At 39.5% G+C, this 22,097-nt stretch overlaps 1 protein-coding gene and 1 long non-coding RNA gene across 6 annotated transcripts in view; one reads left to right on the top strand and one right to left on the bottom strand.

Moving 5' to 3' along the window:
* Nucleotides 1-1,701: 1,701 nt before the first annotated feature.
* Nucleotides 1,702-22,097, bottom strand: part of KYNU (kynureninase) — an 85,963-nt gene continuing 65,567 nt past the window's right edge. For all 5 annotated transcript variants that reach the window (XM_081008383.1, XM_081008382.1, XM_081008380.1 and 2 more), the window contains 4 exons: nucleotides 9,761-9,813; nucleotides 8,092-8,177; nucleotides 4,027-4,257; nucleotides 1,702-2,280 (listed from right to left, as the gene is read on the bottom strand). In XM_081008383.1, the coding sequence (XP_080864509.1) occupies nucleotides 2,137-2,280; nucleotides 4,027-4,257; nucleotides 8,092-8,177; nucleotides 9,761-9,813 (514 nt within the window). In that variant the 3' untranslated portion in view covers nucleotides 1,702-2,136. The remainder of the gene's footprint in view (nucleotides 2,281-4,026; nucleotides 4,258-8,091; nucleotides 8,178-9,760; nucleotides 9,814-22,097) is intronic.
* Nucleotides 18,470-20,627, top strand: LOC308479540. Its single transcript, XR_013987722.1, has 3 exons — nucleotides 18,470-18,562; nucleotides 20,237-20,404; nucleotides 20,519-20,627. It is a non-coding gene; the product is annotated as an uncharacterized lncRNA (long non-coding RNA).

The raw sequence follows: 22,097 nt of genomic DNA, 5'->3' as shown, positions 1-22,097 counted from the left end.
GCATGCTTTCTAATTGCTAGGTTGACAGAAGCTGGGACAGAGCAATGGGAGCTCACTCCATTGTACGGATTCAAACCGCGACCTTCTGATCAACAAGCCCAAGAGGCTCAGTGGTTTACACCACAGCGCCACCCGCATCCCTGCTTCAGGGGTAAACCCCAAGGAAAAATCTGTACCCACTGCTTTGTGGGACATCTTCAGGAGAATAAAAGGCTAAGGAGTTACACAAATCCAGAGTGGACTCCCTAAGATGGTTGGATGGTGTCTTATACACTTCCTTCTGGCAACTCCTGCAGCCAAGCTGGTACCAAATTTATTCCTGTGGACCACATCAGCAAGGCCGAGGGGGGTGGGTCTTGTTATCTGAACAGCCCAGGACCTCCAAACACACTGCCCAGGCTTGTGTCCTGGAGGGGCCAGTTCAGGGCTGCTAATGCAGCAAAAACAATGCAGAAGGCAGCTGTTATTGTTATTCTCCATTGGTTTGACTTTACTACCTGCTGTAACTAAAAATGCAAATTTCCAGAGTTACAATTCTGCCCCCCCCCAAAAAAAGTTTGCTTTTTAAAAGTTACTCTTTAAAGTCCTCATATTCCTCATTATTTAACAAGTGGCATATATGGAATGTTATACAGCACAGTAAGTTATCATAGGCTTCCTGGGGCTTATTCACACATGGTATCAGCAGTACACTGAAAATGTTGTAAGAATACCCATGTAAATTAAGTATTGGCAGAGAGCTCTTATACAAATACATCCATTCAGAACTGGCTATAGCATCATGGCTGAATTCAAACACAAACCCAGATAATTTTTATGAATATCCAGTAAGCGTTCAGAAAAAAACGTATTAAAAAGGACCAGCTATCTAGATACCATGTCACCAAGACTTACCAGAACTGTGCTCTCCACCTTTCCTTTGTCTTCACACTCATCTCATTTTGCCATATTTCTCTCATACAAAATGTATACTTTATAGATTATAGTTCCCCATATGCAACATATTGGGGGAGGGGGAACCCCTGAAGTACAAGATTAATGCAAAGTTTGTTACAGTGGGATAAAGTGAGTTTGGTGCAATATACACTGATGGCTGATGTACAAAATGTTGGTCTCTTGCTGCTCCTTACATATTCAGACAGCATAATGTCTAAATATTTTTCAGATGGCCCAGTGATTAGACGGATATGGTGGTGGATTACAGTGACAGTTTACTAAGCAGCATACATTTGCCTCAATCATACCACATCTGGTGCACTTACAAGATAAGCCCATGATTCTACACTGAATTAGGAGTCAAGCCCCACTTGCTTAATGGAAGTGTTTCACGATCACTGAGCACGTTGAAGAACAAAACAGTATGATGCCTCAGCATTCCAGAAGATTGGCATTCTTTTAAAACCAATGTCAGAGGTACGATGTCAACACATATACCTTGATGACCACAAGGGCCCAAATAGATATAGATCAGGATCCCCCTGGATCTGTTCTTCTAAAGAAGCAGGCTTCTGGGCCATTATTTTGCCTGGGTATCCAGGGGAGCTGTAAATCCTTCATAAACGGCTATAAGTGAGCAAAGCAACTCAGCAGAAGGTTTGTGAGAAACGCTAAATACATTTAAACAAAAGTTGAGATGTCTAAAACTTAAGTCATTTGTGAATTCTTAAATTCTACTTAGATGTTTATGAATACAATTTCAGCGCAAATTAAAATTCCCTTTAATAGAAATTGTGCTTAAAATCCAATGCAGGTTATATCCACAGAGTTGTATATAGTGCCTTATTCCACACAGTGACATTAGACAAAGATTAGGTTTGCAGCTGTCTTTCTGTTTCGCCTGTCAGAAGTAAACCAGAATTATCTAAATGAAGAAAGTATCTAGAATGCTAAAGACTAACCCTATTAAAATACATAAAGCATATTAATTTATGGAGCCCAAATAAGTAGAAATAATGAGTTTTAATAAAAAGTGTATCTATTGTAAATAACTATCCAAGCAAAATTAATCTTTTGGGGCAAATGGGTGGAATATATATAGCCCAGCCCAAGAGAAACAAACAAACAAACAAAAATTGCTCAGAAGCATTGATGCATCTTAGTAAGAGATTAAAAAGTATAGCTGCACCGTCAGTAAGATCAGGAAAGTGCTGCAGTGTTTGTTCTTTGCTTTACAGATGCCATTGCAGATCCCAGGATTTCAATAAATCTGTGCACGTCATGGAAAGAATTGTAGAGAGGAACTGGGGCAACACGGAGAGCATTGGGTTCCCGAATGTCACACTGCAAAACAGCCAATAAACATCTAGCAAATTAATATAGCTTCATATTTGTTTGCCAAACTCCAAAAGCAGCAAAGCTAACATAAAGTTTGTGCTCCTGTTATAATGCTGGCCAAATGCAATGCTTTCTCCCATTTCTGGCCCATATAAACTGAGAATAGAGGGGAAAGATGGAGAGCTAGGGTTCTTGGTATTGATTTTTCCATGGTATATTTTACAGTGCAATTCTATATATGTTTACTCAAAGAAGTAAGTCTCATGTTTAATGTGGCTTGCTGCTATATAACTAAGTGTAGGGTTGGGATGTTAAAATCACAATAAGCCTTTTTTTAGAAGGGAAGGTAGATACTAATTCATGTTTTGCCATTCCAAGCTGAAAAATCAGGGGGACAAGGGGAAGAGAAATTAATACAAATGAGTTATTATGTGATATTTGGAAACTAGTTGCTATATGCATCAGAATGTTTTCAGAGACCTCTGAGCTCTGGCATAGTCACACCCTATGCCAGAGGACAAGGACCAATGCAGAAATAAAGGAATAAGAAATCCCATTGCTTTAGGAGCCCAGATTATCATTTCCTACACAGGGAAGGTGTAGGAAACTAATAGTCATGTGTCTAATCAGTTAATACTGATTTTCAGGACTGGTTTCTTAAAAGAAAAGGGAATTGTGGTGGCGGCCCCCAAAGACCTGCTGTTCTAGAATGTTGGTGCTCTGGGATTCTGAGAATTCTTGTGAGGAAAAGGGATTGTGGGTGGGAAATATAGTGGCAGTGGAGAGCAAGAATGATAAAGTAGGTCAGGTCAGGGAAGCTGCCTCTGACTTTGTGCATTACATTATCTTACAAATAAGTAATAGCTGAGAGACTGTCATGGCAGCATATTATTGAAACACATAGGCACATACCGCCCTTTCAAATGATACGTTAAGAAGCCATTTCTAGTAGATTGTAAAAACATCTCACTTTTGTTTTGTCAGTGGCTAGAAAGATGACAAGCGGAGCCCCCTCTTTCCTGGGCAGACGCCTTCACAGTTTAGTTTCCCCTTCCATAGCACACAACTCCTCTTAATCTTAATGCTGTGGATTTGCTTCAGATCCGTTTCTCCAACTAGTCCCTTCTTGCCTCAGTTTTCCATTTCCTCTGTCTTCTACTCTCAACTCCTTTTGAACTACACTCTCTTCTAACTATTCAGCCCATTACTCACTCTTCTGCATTCTACCTTCAGCCTCCTCACCTCTACAGTTCCTGTTTGGGACCTCTCCCCAGTCTTTTAATCTATTCCTGTGCAAGATTTTAATCCTAGCCCAACTGGCAACTTTCTGTTCTCTTCCAGAAGCTGCGAACTGTTTAGTTCTGTGAGCGTTCCGGGCCATCACACCAGCTCAGTTAATCAGTGCCACTACTATAAGTCCAATACAATATAGACAGCTTCAAAAGTGATTTGAATTAAGCCTTAAAATGCTCAAGATAGTCAAGTGATACCTTTTCTTGCATGCATGCATTTATTTTTGCTGTGGAAGTCTACAATAACGGTATCACCTTATATATTTTATTTTGTTTGTCCCCCAGGGCAAACATAATAACACCACTATAAACCAATTAATGTGTTTTGAAGAACCATATCAGTATTCTGATTCCCCCTCTTCCTTCTGACCTAAGCAGCGGTGAATAGAAGCAATTCTAGAATTATCACAGAGCCCACTATCTTTGTTAAATAAAGCAATGTGAAGCCTTGGTTACTTACAGCGACACCTCTTTTTTCCAACTCTTTAAAAATATCCTTAATTGGAACTGAGAAGACCAGTGTGAGCTGGCATCCTCTTTCTTCAATTTGGGAAGGTGTGATTATTCTTACAAAGGGCTGCTCAGGGTCATTTGTATCTTCACTATAGTAATGCTTTATCAAATATTCCAAGTAACCAGTCAGAAGAATGGATTTCCTTCTCAGGAGTTTCATTGTAGTTTGACCAAATACCTATATTTAAAATAAAAACAGACAACTACATCATTGCAGCAAAACAAAGAGAGCCCAGACAAATATAAACTGCATCCTTCTCTACAAAGCCTATATCCTATGATCTACTTTAGCTTTGCAAAAAGTGACTTTTGAGTATTGTAGGATAAAAACTTAGTACCAGAAATAAAGCCAGTCATTTTAATGAAAGTAGATATATCTGCACCTGAGTGCACAAGAGCACTCATATGGTTGGGAAGAACATTTGTGAACATAAATGTATGAATGCTGTCGTGAGTTTCATTCTCAAGCTGTCCACAATATGCAGATGCTGTGCTCAGGAGAAAAATGTTTTCTCTCAGTAATCCTTATAAGAGCAATGCAAACTAGGTCAGAAATGTTATCCTCATAGTACAGCTATATTTAAAGTCCCTTCTTCTGGTCCCCGTTTTGGCTGATGCGAGATGGGTAATGACTGGTGATAGCGGCTTCTTGGTGGTGCTATCCTAGGGAGATTTTCCTGGTTCTAAGTCTGTTCTATTTTTTGGCACCAAGTAAAGATCTTTTCATTATCATCTAATGAAATTGTTGTTTCAATCTGATTGCTGTAGTTCCAAGGAAGAACAGACTCATCCCTAGAAAGGAACGACTAGGGATGGGAGAATCTTTCAGTTTATGTTCTTCTCTGTTTCTTATTTTTCCAATCTTAAATTCATTTCTACACATTCTCACATCACTCTGAATTTTTTCTTTAAATGTCATGAAAATTCACCAGAATTGTAGTGTGAATTTCTACCTAATATACTCAATGTAAGCAATCCTGCCTAATATAAACATCTTCCAAAGCAGTTTCCCCTAATCTAACACATTTTCTCTTATTCTTGCTAAAGTTTACATTTTTATGCACACTTGACTCTAGTACATGTATTTTTTTGCATATACATTCCTTAGCTGAAGAACTGTGCTGCAAAATTTGGAGAAGAATGAATTTCAAGGATGGCCGTGTTCCAGTTTGAATATTGTTTCGGAAAGCAGTTAGGCAGGTTTGCCTTTAAATGTGAACTGAACTGAATTTCTCCCTCTTCCCTAGGAACAGCATAAGGCGATTGTTTTTTTGGAACTCGTACCCTACACTGCTTGGAGGGTGGCCTTGAGAATAAGAATGCCACCAGTTTAATGGCACTGAGACTTGGGGATGCACAAGGGGGTAAAAATATTGTGCGCCTTTATGTAGAAGCTGCCTACGGTTGCAGAAACTTAGGGTTTCTTCTGCAAGATTAGGCCATATAAAGTCTATTCACTTGTGACTTTGCAAGGGGTGTGGGAATGCTGCCAGGAATAATGTCCCCACAACAAACCTTCTCCCCTCGCAAAAGGCAAGAGATTGTCCTTGCTGTGCATTTACACTTACACTGCTTAGTATTTTCTTTAGAAGCTGTACCCTCTGTTTAATGCATCCCAGAGCAAGATGGGAAACAATTTTGCAAGCCATCTCTTGCCAGATACACATTCTATTTCACTGTACTACAGCAATTAGCACAAGGGAATCCTGACTGTGCCAAAAGAGGAACATAGGCGCAAAAAGGCAAGTCCATAGAAACTGATGAGCTCTCATTGCCTTTGACCCCCTGCCGTGGGCTAAATGGCTGCTCCCCCTCCCCCTTATGAACAGCACCATCTGGGTCAGAGCGGAGAAGCATCTCTAAGGTCACATAAAGTTTACAAAAATACAAGAGATGTTTAAGGACAAACAAAATGAATTGCCAAACAGAAGAAAAAGTATTGCCGTGCCCCTTTGCAATTTTTCAGAGCAGGAAAAGCAAACAGTAAAATTACTGATAATTCTCTGGCTTTATTTATTTAGGACTGATGATAGCATTTAGAAAATTATTTTCCCCCCAGATGGATTCAGAACGTCCCTAACAGACAACTAAAGGCTGCAATGAATACAAGTATGTTTTAAAAACTTTGAATGTTGCAGGTTACAGAAAGTTATAAAATATTATTTTTCATTCAAATATGCATGCACTAAATTAGCATCTGACAGAAATCAGCATGTAAGTGGCATTATGAGTCAACATCATTATATAATCCCATCCTGAAGATTGCTGATGGTTTTCTACAAACAAGCCAATTCCAGGAATCATCACAGAACACTAGACATTCTGTGCATGGAAATGACAATTGATAGAAGTCTCTCTTTTAAGCTCTGAGAAAATATTTTCCCCCTTAGGAACTCACATATGAGAAGGAAGTTGGGACAATAATGATTCCCTATCTCAAATATTGTTCCAAGATACATTATCTATTTCCATTGTATCTGTATTGGATGCATACTTTACTTCCTTGTAGAAACCTTGCAGATTCACAAGCGAAACTTTTATAACACATTTAAATTTCGCATCTACCTTCATTTTGTTCTCCTGTGCATCAACTGATAAATCAAGCAAGGGAGCCATAAGATCTTATTCTACATTATGGGTGACTGCTAGATGTACGTCAAGATACAAACATCTGTGGTCACATGCCTGGCCTTTTGGTACATAGTCCAGGTCAGTCTGCTAAGCAATGAACAGAAAAAATATAAAGGTATCTTGAAATGCAAGTGAAAATGACCCTGGAAATTTTATGAGATGAAGCAGTCTTACTTTGTAGCCATTATAAGAATGGGGGAAATGACCTAGTGACTTGGCACTCTGTGTCTAGTAGTGTAAAACATTCAAAATTAAGTGATGTTAAGGAAGAGCAGATGGTTGTGATCCAAGATATGGCTAGTTCAAATTAATATTTGTAAGTCAGCCCCATAAGGCTGAGATGAATATTTTGAATGCCCATTCACAGCTGTGAAAGTTGGGACTGTTTTGGCTATTTTTCTCCATTGGGCATAAAATAACTATTTTCAGGAGAAAGGGACTTACTGTGAAAAGTGATGTTGGCAGCACACCCACCCTCTCCACACAATTTCTTAACTTTAAACATACTGTACTTTTGTTGCCACTGAAAGCAATGACAATCCAGACAGCACATTCCTTGCCTGGGACAATGTACTAGGATACTGTTGGGGGAGAGGGGATGGTGACATCTACTACTGGCAGCAGCAGCAAAATTATTTTATAAAGCAAGAAGAGGGGAAGGGGCACTGCTACTACTTTTCCTAGAAAATCCCAATGCACCAATCCCCCCCTTACTTCTGTCTTTTCTTCTTTCTCTTTGCCCACAGCGCCACCCTATTTTCACTGGGAAAACATCCTTAAGGGACTTTCAGCTCACCAGTAGCTGTATACGACACCTATCTGACCTCTTGATTTCTTGCCAAAAAAATAAAAATCCACATGTGAACACACAAGTGCTGCTTTAGTATAAGTGACAACTAGCTGAAGACAGGTTCATTATTTTAAAAAAAGAATTCATGGTGCTAGAACATACTTCAGCTTTGTTTTAAAATTAATGCCTGTCTCTAGCATTCCATCAAGATGCTACTTCTGCTTTCTCCTCCTCCAAGCAAGTTATGCGGCACAAAATTATTATTATTATTATTATTATTATTATTATTACCCTGACCATATGGCTGGGTTTCTCCAGCCACTCTGGGGAAGGGAAGGAGTGGCATTTTGTTTGAAACCATGGTAGAGGCAGCAACCAGGCAAGAATTCCAGTGTTCTCTTCACTGGTATGCTACAAGCAGATGTTAAGGCTGGCAGTATATTCATAGCAGTGAGATCATCCTTTTTATATTACATTAGTCTTCAACCAGACTTTTTGTTTAACTGCTGTATAGAACGCAATGTAGGTTAATACTACACAAATTGCTTCATTTGTTTGTACTTGATCTGTCATGAAAATGTAATTGCTCACCTCTAAACTAGCATGGAGGGCGCACACCAATAAAATCGAAGGGTTTGATAGTCGAAATCCATTGATGCCAGGGCTCAGTTGCAATTCTGCAAGATGAACACATTCTATTAGATCCCTAGCTTTTGTTTGTTCCCAGAACGAAGAACCAATCACTCACAGGGATTCCATCTTGTCAGAAAGTACTTTTGGTTTTGTTAGCCCTCATCCAGTGTACCAAGGCATACAGGCATCATACATACAATGCATACAGCGTTGGTTAGGACCTGCATGCCCCCCTCCCCCCCAAAAAATTAGAGAAATATAGCTAAGCATTATCAACTTCACATATTGATGACACCAGGCTCCAAATCTCTACATAACTGCTCCCAACAGCTTCATATTGAAGTTAAACTAGCTTTGGCAATGAAATGGTTCCCTATGGCAGAACTCCAGGGATTCATGGTATAATCACCTTATGCTCTCTGGATCCTGCCATAGGTAGGAGCAGAACCGTTGCAAAACAGAGCCTCTCAACTCTTTCCCACAGAGACAGCCTAATAAAACACCATAGTTCGTTATATCAAAACCAGCCAAAATATTGAGTGGAAGCCACAGGGTTGCAGTCCTACCCCTCTCTCCATAAAGGTCAATGGGGCAACAGATTATGATTCAGTCCGTGAAATGGGCCTGAACCTATCCTGGGAAGGATAAAGAGAATCAGTATCTTCCAAGAGTTGCTGCAGCTGAAGCACCTTCCTCAAAAAAAAAGTATTAGCAATCAGGTGGTAGCTGTCAAAAGCCTTTGAGTCCAATATCGGTTTTTAAGGAGTAGATGCAATACCATCTTCTTCTTCACGGCAGTATATCCTTTTCCTTCACACAGTGAGACATTCACCACACCCTAGACCCACCTGACCACACCCAGCTCGCCTTTATTAGGCAAAGTGAGCAAATCAAGAAGGCTGGCAGCTGCAACCACCTTGTTCACATTTTCAGGCCTCAAAAAATGAAACTGATCCCATAAAATGTGACCAGGTGGTGTGTTGGACACTTCATTTGTACCTGCCACAACCAGAACATTCAAGTTCTTGTGAAGACTAATACTTTTATAATTCAAGTGCTTAGCAAACATGTCACAGCAATCTTCAGGGGGCGCCAACATCCCATTTATCAGGAGAGATGTTAACAAACCTCTCACCACTCAGAAAAACTCTGCTGGACAGCTACTTGAGAGTGCAATAGAAGCGGCAAAAGAAGCTTTCTTTGCCATCCCTGTTGCCGTGAAACAGGCAGAAGTTTATGCTCTAGTACATGTTAAGTCGTTGGAAATAATATATATATCTGACATGTTCTTGGCCTTCTCTATTTCTGGCCCAGGGATTTGTGGGACAAGGAATAATTGTTACTCACTATTACAAAAGCCTTTCAGCTCAGCAAATCACAACATAGCAAAATGATATAGCATCTTAAAAACATTTTAATATTGAGTCACCAGGCTGTAAAGTACAGCAACTCAAAAAATGACATAAAACTTTGCTCTGCAAAGGCCTGTTAAATCAGAAGTAGGAATGTGGCCTTCTTGGTCATTGTTTGTTCTTCTTTTTATGGTTGGGGGAAAGAATCTGATTATACAATCTATATAAACCATAAAATAAATCCTTACATAAAACTGAATATGAAATATACATACTGTTTTCCATGAGAAACCGGGTTTTGAAGTCATGACCCCACCATCCTACCAGCCTAAAAAGAAGGTAAAGGGGTAATAGCACAGTTGGTGACACAATAAAAATATTGTTGAATGAACAATATGACCAGTGTCAACAGACACAGAAATGTACAGATGCTGATGAAGTTCTCAAGAGTCTGGCCTGAATGAGAGCTTCAGGGCCTTGAAAAGCTCAGCTCAATGAAGATACAAGCATTGCAAATTCATTTTCCCCCCCGTTCAGAATAAAATCCAAGCTGGAGGAGCATTCCTGACTAATGCTAGCCCATCTGTTGCTCCCACACACAGACACACACCACCCAAACTCCTGAAATGACAGCTCTGTGAGGTCCGGACAAGTTTCCACTAGGACCTCATCCCGCGACAGGAAGCATTTGCAACCAGAAATCATGGAGGCTCAATAATTAACAGCCGTAAATGGCAAATTTCTGTCCAGACTTCTGCTGGCTGTGCAAAGCTGTCCGAGGCAGCCAAGGGATAGGGGAGGCCTGCAAATGATGAGGCAGCATATACAAAGATGGTTGAGGGGGAAGCCCCTTCCCACAGTGAACCCTCTTGGTCCACGGAACCTCTGCAGGGGGTGGACTTTCCAACCCAACTGGAGGATTTCAAGGCTGTAGCTCGTTTGTCTCAAATGCTTTATGTACAACCAGGAGAGAGCTCTCCTGACCACACAAGTTTGGGAGCAATTTCTGGCCATTTCTACAGGTGAGAAGGCCCTCAGAAGGTGCAGTGAAGTGACGTGAATCAATTAATGATATCAGTACAACACAAGAGCCAGTCATGTTGTGCTGCAATGACAGACACTGTATTCCATCCTGAGAATATATTCTAAGCAACTCATGAGTTGCAGTGGTTAGTCACAATGTGTGCCAGTGACTATTAGAATAAACTGTACCAAATAACATGTTGATTTTCTAAAACTTGTGAATATTAATTTGGGGGGATAATAGATTCTTTACAATCCTCTCTAATCTATAATGGAATGTCATTATAGACAACAAAGTTGAGAAACATCACACTACTGCTTAGTATTATTATGGCCATTCAAATTTCTATTGAAACCACTAACAAAATAATAGCTTTTGGTTATGACACAACACGGAATTGTCAAAATAAATATATAAAGCATCGTAAAATTAATGCCTGAGAGATTTTGTTCATGATGCTTTGAATCACATATGAAAACATCAGCAACCGTTTTACAGTTTCAAGCTACATTTTATATTTTACCATAAAACACAATGTTAGTACATATTCATGTTATTGCAACATCCCAACTAATTCAATTTTGCAGGTCTTGCATCATTTTAATAGGGTTGGTACAGCAAAAAAACAAAAACTAACTCAATGATCTTGATGCTTCACAGAATGACGTTCTAAACTAAGGTCAAAAACACCAGAGCAAATTAACACTCTCTCAGAATGTCTACATGGACAATAGTAGTCTAACCTTATGACAAATAAGATTCAAATCTTGGGTGCTGACCATGTTGAGGTCACTACACAACCCTAATTTTTCCTGTGGTGGTAGCTCTCCTGAGAGGGGAAATGGGACAAAATGATGTTAATGAAGGCCTTTTAAGGGTCTCTGAACAACCTTTTCATAAAATTCCAAAGACTGATTAGTAGCCTTCAAATGGGCTTCAAATCTCTCTGCTGTACAATCAGCAAAATGACCATCCAGCATGCACTGTGAAAAAAAATGACATTTCTCATCTTCCACAACAAAAACACAAGGGAGGGGGAAACAGAAAGAGAGCACAATATATTGAGAGGGTGGAAATGAGGAAGTGCAAAATGCAGATGGGACGGGAAGAAAAATGGCAAGTAATAAAACCTGGGTGTTCATCAAATACACCAACAAAGCTAGCCTTTTATTCTGCTAATGCAGATTCAGGTATCAAGTCATAAAGTGTTCAATAGCAAAATGTCAACAAAAAAGATGGTGAACCAACATAAAGATTTCAGATAACTGAAAAATCTATTTTAACTCCCCAATTATTTCTGAAGGCTAATTTAGTCACTGCCTTGTGTACGAGATTTTTCAATTATCTGAAACTATGCATTATCCTTAGTGCTATGAACTACCATTTCTTTGGAATGTCAGGAGATGACAGCAAGACAGGACAGGTGGTATTGGGCAGAGGTCATTTGCAGGGGGACAACTGAGTGCTGAGACTGCTGCCTACACCTCCTGCCTTCTTCCATGAGCAAGAAAGCTTTCCCCAGAAAGGCAATATAACAGTTGGTTTGTTCCACACATTTTCTCATTAAGAAGGCAACATGTGAATGCATTCTGTAACCCTTGTGATAACCACTCAAAAGTAGTCCATAAGCATTTTTGAGGATAGTGGAGACAATAAAAATAAAATAGAGAGCAATTAAATCTCCAAAATGGAGATGTTAGGTTTCAGTGGTGAGCTTCTTGTTCTTTGTGTTCCCTGCCCCCACCCATCCTCTACCTTATCACATGAACTGTTTCTTTAGAATCCCATAGACATAGCTCAGGTTATAGTTGCACTTAATTCTCAGTTGTTCTTAGTTGTACATTTGGGGGCATTCTACCTCCCGACTAATGACCTCCATAAACATTAATGACCTGAGAAGGGGCTGCAAATTGAAACTCTAAAGGATTATTGAGTCTGGAAAGGGTGAGGGCAAACATAAAATTAGGGCTGACAAATTTCTGCAAAATATTAGCCTGTGATGATTTGAAATAGCTAAGGTCTTAAGACCTGACTATAATGGCTTTACAAATACATGTTTTTAAAAATAAAATATAGTAAAACTGAATAAGATGCTAAAGTAAAATTTATTGAGGAGCAAATATTTGGAATGCAAAATGAGTATTTATAATCCATTAACTATTTAGAATATCCTCAGTCTCTAGACACCACAAACATGCTTAACATAAATGGCTTCTTCATTTTAGAGTTTGAATAACCATTTTGCAACAACTTATACTTGGTGGTCCCCCGGGCTTTGTGTCTTGATGTGATGCTACCCAAAAGGCAACTGATAGCTGGGGGTAGTAAAGACATGGGCTGGTTCTGTGCCCATAGTCGCCTTTGACTGGACTTGACTGTCCAGGGGTCCTTTACCTTTTACCTTTGCCTCTGTGCCTTAGAAGCCAACACATGCAGTGACCACTTTACTGACTGACTGGTATCAGTGTGAAGAGGCTGTGTGTGCATGTGTTGGATTCCTTGCAAGACTTCTGATTGACTGGGATTCCAATGGCCATGGACCCCTATGTGAATACATATGGTGCCCTATATACTCTTGCAACACACTAAGAGCCTTTTAAATCTACTGTACATTATTTTAATGCTGTATTGTGTGTGTGTGTGTGTGTGTGTGTGTGTGTGTGTTTAATTTTTGCTGGTTTCCATTTTTTGTTTGGTTTAATTGTAACTTTTTGTAAGCCGCCCTGGGAACCTGTTGGATGGACAGGAGCCAAATTAAATAAAGAAGCAAAACTAAACTGGAGTAATAGTGCACAGCTACAGCAGGTAATAATAGATGGACTATACAGTTGTTGCCCAATTTCAAGGTGGTAATGTCATATGATTAGAAATTAAAAGCATATTTCAGCAACATCTGGTTTTTAACCTACACAGCAAGCTCCCGTTTTGCTAGTCAAAGGCAGCAAGACAGAAAATTTCTGGAGAGCAAGAATTATGCCCGAAAGGATCATAATTTGCCCCCATTGCTTTCAAGCATGGTTATGCTAGGGAGCAATCCCATCAGTAAAAGTTTTGTGTGTTTTTATCGAGCTCAAGATTTCCTTTCACATCTGTGTGCTTATAGTGAAGCACTGGGCATTCAAAACTTGACTTGTTTCGTTTGTAGTTGCATTAATGATGCAAGAGCGTGGGATATAATGATTGCTATGTACCGTATTTTTCGCTCTATAACACGCACCAGACCATAACACGCACGTAGTTTTTAGAGGAGGAAAACAAGAAAAAAAATATTCTAAATGAAACAGTGGGTGTATGATTTTTGTGGTTCATGCTGTGGCCACAGACATGTGATCTGACAGTGAGTTTGGAGTAGCCCAATGCAAAAATCCTGAGGATCCATGTGGATCCATGCTTTGTAACCACGTTTTTGCACCATTGCAGCCCCAGGCAACAGTGGGTGCGTGATTTTTTTGGTACAGACTGTAGCCATGGACATGTAATGTGATCTGATGGTGAATTTGGGGTGACCCAGTGCAAAAATCCTGAGGATCCATGTGGATCCGTGCTTTGTCACCACGTTTTAAATGGGGAGGGAAGGAAAGCAAAAGCCCCCCCCCCCAAGCCAGACAGGATATACGAAGTATGATTTCTTTTTTATTTACGGTATTTCTTTTTTGGCCACCTCTGTCACTGCAACCTTTGCTCTGTGCTTGCACACTTTTGGGCAATAGGGCATGTAACACACTTTTTTTCATCTGCCAAGATATAGAAAATCAATTTTAATGTCCCTATATAAAATGCCTAGTGAAGCAGAAGGGTATTACATCAGCCACTGTATTAAGGCTAAACGTTTGAAGAACAGCTCTCTATGGGGGGGGGGGGAGACTAAATTCCATTTTCAATCAATTGTTATTGTGGCAGCAATTATCAGTGTATAGCGCACAATGAGGAAAAGAACTTTAAAAAATATATATAAAAAACATTCTCACGTTATACTTCAAAGAAGAGTATTAGGCTTTTAATGAAGGGGAGAGGAGAGATGCTGTAATCCTCCTGGCTCAGGAGATTCTGATTTACCAGCCGCGTGTAGAAAGTATAGATTAAGATATTTGATATACAGCATATAAATCCAGAGATTTCCATGTCTCACTCTGCAATCCAGCCTGCTGTTACTTACGAGCAGGGAAGCAGGGTTTCTCTTCCAAACAAGCATACTGTCTCCCTCCAGCAGTACATTGCTTGGAGAAGCTGTAATTTGGAGGGGGCCTGGGGGCAGGGCTCTCTGCTTTTGGAAAAGAAATGAGAAACCTACCATTGTAAAGCAAAAGTCCCCCCCCCCCCACCCAAGCCAGCCCTCTCTCTCTCTCTCTCTCTCTCTCCCACCTGCATGCTTTTGCTTTTCGGCTGCCTGCGAGTCCCTAGAGCACGGAGAGGAGGAAGTGGTGGGCTGGAGCCTGCACGCAGTGTGACTAGGAAAGAATTAGAAGGGAGGACTCGATCCTTTCCTTAACCCTCTGCTTGCCAGGAGGGCAGGGGATTCCCTGCTCTTTGTTGAGTTTGAGCAAACGCAGCAACAGAAGCGGGTGGGCAGTAAGACCCTGAGGCAGAATGCAGGAAAGCTTCCGCCTTCCCCCTTCCCTCCGCCCGCCCGCCCGATCTTTTTTTTGCTTGATTTTTGCCTATTTTGCCCCTGCGCTCCGGCGAGTCAGCGCCAGGGTCCACACATTCGCTCAATAACACGCACAGACATTTCCCCTTACTCTTTAGGAGAAAAAATCTGCGTGTTATAGAGCGAAATTTACGGTATATGCGGTGTAGACATCAAAGGAGATCCAGTTTAAAGAACGTAAGGGTGGGGGGAATCCTTTGACCTTTGCTTCTGAATAACAGATGAGCATGCTGCTCATTTATAATTTATAACCCGGAGGATCACAAGGTTCATTTGTGTTCTAGGGAGGGAAGGATCCCATCTCCACCGACTACTGATTTATATATTTTTTTTTTTTTAAAAAAAAGAATGAACAAAATTGGGCTTGTATTTATGTGGCTTGAGTTTCAGGGCAAACCTTCCTGTCCAAGGGGACAGTCTGTGCATTCCCCACACACCGTCAACAAGACAGAGAAGCAAATGAATGGCAGCAGGTGAAACACCCTATAAAAAGGGCAACTTTTCTATAGCGCTGTAGTTCATAAACCTTCTCATCATGAGCTTTCTCTGCTCCATCACACTTGTCTTTTTCCTGCTCAGCTTTGAAAGAGGCACCCTCAGAATTTATGATCACCACTTATAAAAGTGCAGTCAATGCCTGCAAAGCTTACAAGGGCAGGCTTTGCAGAGCAGAAATGGGCAGAGATGGTCATGTCGCACTCTGGACTCATACACACTTCCATTTGTCCCATGTTGTCTAGACATGGGTCTGAGAGGTTCTTCTTTTGCCTTGCCAGTTCCCGTGGCAAAACCCAATGTTTACTGCTGAATCGGAACAAACGTCAACTGAGTCTTCTACGGATTGACGTTTGTTCTGATTCAGCAATAAACTGTGGGTTGCCCCAGGGAAAGTGGCAGGACAGAAGAAAAACCTCTTGGATCCATGCCTAAAAATCATGGGAGAAATGGAAGAAATAGCGGGACAAAGGAAGTGGAGCTGAGCTATGCTGAAGCACTGCTGCACCTCGAAATAGGCATATCTATTTTTCCTCCCCTTTCCAACACACATTTTGTCACTCTTCCAGAGTTTTAAACTACATCACATGGCTTTCTAAGGAACAAGCCACATGAGAGTTGTAAAATACATAGCTTAAAACTGAAAAGCCAAATAAAAACAATGATATACTACTACACTGTTATACTACTTGTGTTTAAGGAAGATCTGCAGGGGTGGTGCTATAGGTTGAGGGTCTTTTGTGTTAAACTTTTCTTGCATGTCTAATTATCAGTTTTGTCCAGTCTACATACTATACATCCTTGCAGTTCATTATTAGCAGATTTCTCTCTTAGAATGCTGTAGCTATCCTATAGTTCTATGAAAATGTTGTAAAAAAAATATCTAGCGTTAACAATAGTCAAATAATGAGACATTTTCATTAGAAACAAAACATTTTTTTTTCCTATTTAGCCTTTTGTACAGCCCAGGAACAAAATTTAATGAGAGAAAAATAATATTTTTTTTAAAAAAACGACAAAAAACCCCCGGTGACTGGCATAACTATCTTGACTTGGTTGTGGCATGTTAAATGCCACAATTTGGAATAATTGTTTTACCCAAGAAGTAACTGGATGTCCTTTCTGATTGCAGCTTTTATTTTCACATTTGGTAGAGAGTTTAATTTAACAGTTGTAGCAAATGCACTTTGTGCATGAAAAACGCATTGGCTCTTTGGTCAACCAAGTGCAAGGTGATTTACTGCTGATGGGGATTTGAAAACAGAGGGTGCAGATGTCCTCTTTAAAGATATATTTTTTTCCTTGTTAGTCTTTTAGATTCAGTTCAACTGGGAATACACCAATCTCTGAGCATGTCCCTCCATATTACCCCTCCAGGTCAAAACAAAGGGAGATTGAGTTCACTTTTATAACAAGATACAAGTTTTCTGTGCTCAGAGTATGTGAAAGAGAAATAGCCATTATACTGGGAATCCAATCAGGGCTTGTTGAATTCATACAGAACTCCTCTGGAAGCCTCTGAGGCTTTTGTGATGAGGAAAGGTAATTTCATTCACAGAGAGCAGGCAGAGAAAAAGTATGAGGAAGCTGCAAAAAGAATTGAAGTCTAAATTACATCCTAAGAAAATATCTTACCCAAACCAACCCCTCTAAGGCTAATGAAGTTGAATTAAAACTGTTAAATCAGCTTATGATCAACTGTTACTGCAGAGTGTACATATATCACTTTTATTTAACTACATCTACAGAGAAGAAAGGGGGGGCAGGAGAGAATACAGCCAGAAATACTTTGGAACTGCTATTGAGAGTATCAATCCACTGCTTTCATTCAGAAATTAAAAATCAACCTGGGAGACAATTTATTCCTACATATTATTAATGAAGTACGCAGTAATTATTCTAAAAGTATTGGGGGGGAAACCAATACCATAATAGTGAAAAATTATAAGACAATGCCTTGCTGCTTTAAAAAGCCTGTGAAAATGTGATAAAACTTTCTAGAGTGCCTCAAAAAGATTAAAGATAACACATGTGCTCTTTCAAAGATGCAACTTCTTCCTTAACGTTGTTAGTTGCTGTTGACTCTCATGATAGTTTGTAAATCACTTTGTCTTTCTTTAGCACCATGAATTAATTCACAAAGACTATGTAACTATGCAGAGTCCTTGTAATGCATCCATCAAAATAAGCAATACTAAAGGGCCCTACATTTCTGAACAGAGAAAATGATATATATTTCTACTAGACATCTGCTATATTAGACAGAAATTAAAGAATATATTAACTGGGTCAAGAATTGCAAGTAGCATTTTGCATTGCCTTCTAAGCTGAATATACTGTACATCTCAGAAATCAATATAAAGCAGTGATGCAAAATTATATTCAATTAAAAATACTTTCCAGTGCTAATAATGCAATAATAATCATTTCCCCCAGTAAGGTTTAGGGATAGCCAAATAGAAAATTTTTAATGCACACATCTTTCACTATGTTAAAAGAGCTAGAATCAAATATAGAAAAGCACCCAAGAATAAATTCTCCTTATTACAAGGTGATCTTTTCTGTTTACCTTGTGACAAGGATCATGCATATATTAAGCTTGCTTATTGTCCCACATTATACAGAATCGTACAATAATACAAGCCGATATACTTATTATGGCTTGGTTTTTGTATCAGTCACATGCTGAATATTTAAGGTTGCCCTGTTTTTGCTATACATATAACTTTGTAAATGATTACACTTCTTGTGTTGTGTAAAATAAACCGAACAAAATAGCTCTTTTCTTTTTTGAAATTTGTACTCCTTACTAGCTCCAGATGTTTGCAGAACCTTAGATTATTCTTATTCAATTCTCTTGACAGTTTTGGGCATCCTTGACAACCTCTTTCTATCAAATTCCCAAGACAGGTAGTTGTGATCTTTGACTTCTCATGTGCATTTATTGAGAAAGAGGAGCTGAGTGTTGGGTGGATATACAGAACAGAAACTGATGAAAGGCCTACATATTCAGCACAATATGGTTTCTTAGCTTATGTTAATAGGGAATTGCCTCCAGTATAAAGATGACCTCCCTGATGACTCATAATGTGACTATAGAAACTTCTTCAGTCAGCATTCAACAACCTGATGCTTGTGTGTGAAGCTGTATTGTGAATCCTCTCTTTATGATGCATCTGCCTCCCCAAAGAGATTGTGATAATTTCCACGTTGATACAAGACTTTTCAAATCTCCCACACAGAAAACGCCCAAACTCTTACGCCGTACACATCCCACCTAGTTTCATCTTAGCTTTGACTAGTTTCCAAAGAGGCAGATGTGGAAGTAGTGCTGCATAGTACTCTACTCTGCCTGTTCTGTGAAAGGACTTCTAGAAATCTGGATAGCTTAGCTATAGAAAAGTGCCTGAAAGGGAGAAAGGTAAAAAGATAATATAGATCAACTGTGCAACATTCTGCATGCTTAGGGGTATACATGTAAGAGCAGGTAATGAAACCTCAATGGAATCCCAATGGAATCCCATAGAAGAAAATAAGCTAGGGGCATTTTTGAATGGGAAAGGCTTAAGGAACTCAATGCTCACCACTTCTACACTCAAAATTGCAGCATCTTGAGGCTGCTTTTCATCCACAAAACTTTACATGAATGTGTGCATGACATGTAGGTGCCACACACTTTCTTAATGTTCCCTCTAATATTTTTTTAAAAAAATGCCCTTGGATATTTGCCATTCACTTGGAGAATCCAAGAATTAAACCCTGCAGGCCTATTCTGTGTCTAGATTGGCCTAATCAATCACATCTCCCAAGACAATGTCCCATTAAACCTAATTAGCCAAAGCCTTTATTCCTAAACTGCCTCTACTCAGGGGAAGTTTTAACTTTTGGTTTTCAAATGAGCTAGAGGCACTTAAAATGCTCTCCCCTCTTCATTTGGCAGCAAAAATAGCTTATTTTTGAGTACAGTCAAGGGTACTTTAAGAAGTTGGTGTAAAATTTTGATACAGCCCATGAACATTTTAATGTTATCTTGCAACATTATATGAGAAATGGGTAGCTGCTCAGATGAGAAATTCACTTTCTTTCCTTTTGTGCAAAGTCTCAATACAAATGCCGTCTAAACCACCAGCATCTAAATAGTTAGAAACCATTTCCTTTATTAGCTTTGTAAATTACTGTCATTAGAATCCCCTTGCTCTGCTTTCACATGACCCTTCTTAAGAAACAATTACAGTCTATCAGTAACAGAAGCAAGTCTTTCCAAGGACATCCTCTATATTACCACTAAATTCTTTCATCTCATTCCAATGACAACAACTTTTAGGGATGTTAATCAAAGCTGACTTGGTTACACTCTTGAAATAGAAGCCTTTCAGGTCAAGTCATTTATTTATTATCAGAATAAATGTGTGTGTTTGTGTGTACACAGATAAGATTTCATTGTAAAAGTCATGACATCTCTCCTGTTTCAAATCCCACTTCAAATAAGGCATTTTCCAGAGCATGTGACAGTGATGCCCTGTAATGCTTTTGACACAGCATCATTGAAGCCATGCAGCTGTTTATTTCTCTTTCTAACTCAAGTGCAGGTTAGCCACACATGAAGGAAAAAACTTACTTATGAACTGTAGTCTGAAGCAGAAGAATGAAAGAATAAAGCACAAGAATGAAAGCAATTCACTTCGTTGACAGCCAAGAAGTCATCTGAATGTATTATAAGCTTTTCTTCAAACCTGGAGCCTGCTGTGCAAGGTATGTCACTCCCTACCCACCTCACCCCCACTAAACTTTGAATAGCTGTTTATTTCTATCATTTTTTTTAAAAAAAAGATTGATGCTTTTAAAACATGTTTCTTCTCGGTATAGCATCCCACCAAAACATCGCAGAAAACTCTGTTTTATTTCAAGACCCTACCTGCTGGTAAGCCTGTGATAAGTTTAAGACTTCATAATAAATCCTTTCATTTTAATACTAGGCGGTGTACTGTTTTGCTTTAATCCTCTGCTGAAGCTTATCTATTATTCTCTTGCCTGCTTTACATATATTTATAACCCTTTCATCTTTTTGAATTGTACATTTTGAAAGCATTCAGCTTAGGAAAAGTTGTTCCCACCCCAGAACTCAATTGCTCAGAAAAAAAGACTTTTGTTGTGCTGCCTGAACCACGAAGCTGCAACAGCAAACATGCTACCCCTACCCTGGCTTCAGGACGTGCCTTACTTAAGGCAAATTAATGATCATAAATATCCTGCCATGGATACCTACCATATGCTAAAGACATTAAAGATAGCATCGCATGGCAATAAGTCAGCCATCCCTCGCTTTGATCAGCCTATGTTTCGGAGATGCTAAAAACATAATGATGCTTGTCTTTTTACTCCACATCCAACCACCAAAATTCACACCTTTAAATACTATTTAAATACTATTTACAATCCCACTGCAGACATCGCAGTAAGATCAACTTTCACAATGCACATAACTCACAGTTCAACACACATTTATGACATGAACAGGGACCATTCTCACATCAGCACATGGTTGCTACAGGGAAATACCTCTCAGCTGCCATAGTCTATGATGAGCTAGTCATATATACCCGCTGTCATGCATAGACAAAAGTTGGTAGTCAGCATATACTTTGCTACAACAGAATGCGGTAATAGCCACCAATCTTAAAATTGGATTAGATAAATTTTTGGAGGATAAGGCTATCAATGGCTACTACTCATTATGATGACTATATACGCCTTCCAAGATAAGAGGCCTCCGAACACGAGTTGCTGGGTAGGAGGGTGGGGGAAGCTACAACAATAGGAGAGGTCTATTGCCCCTAAGTCCTGCTTTTGTGCTTCTCTGAGTCATTTACTTTGACATGATGGGAACCTGATTGCTGGACTAACTAGGACTTCAATCTAATCCAGGAGGGCTCATCTTCAAAGTGTTAACGAGCTGAACTAGAACTTGCAAGTTTAGTTCTGTTGAATTAACCCTATAGAATGTAAGTGTCAACAAACTGGATTGTGAGTGGAATAATTTATAAAAACAAATAAAAATATAACAGAAAAAACTATAACTGACTCTAAGAGTTAAATCAGAACAGCAAAAATGAGTCCTATCAGTCATCACTGCTGTGAAGGAGTCACACTGTTCTTATTTACATAGATGTGGGCTTCTACAGGTGAAACTAAAAAAATTAGAGTATCGTGGAAAAATTCATTTATTTCAGTAATTCAACTTAAAAGGTGAAACCAATACCAGCTGATGGCATGGCTCCCCAAATCAACACAGACTGTGGAAACTTCACACTGGACTTCAAGTATCTGGCATTGTGTGCCTCCCCATTATTCCTCCAGACTCTGGGTCCTTGGTTTCCAAATGAGATGCAAAAGCTGCTCTCATCAGAAAAGAGATTTGGCGAGCCATGTCATCAGCTGGTGTTGG

Source organism: Podarcis pityusensis, assembly GCF_964106645.2.
Source record: "Podarcis pityusensis genome assembly, chromosome: 1".
In the NCBI taxonomy this organism is placed as follows: domain Eukaryota; kingdom Metazoa; phylum Chordata; class Lepidosauria; order Squamata; family Lacertidae; genus Podarcis; species Podarcis pityusensis.
This window is presented reverse-complemented; position numbering and strand designations above follow the sequence as displayed.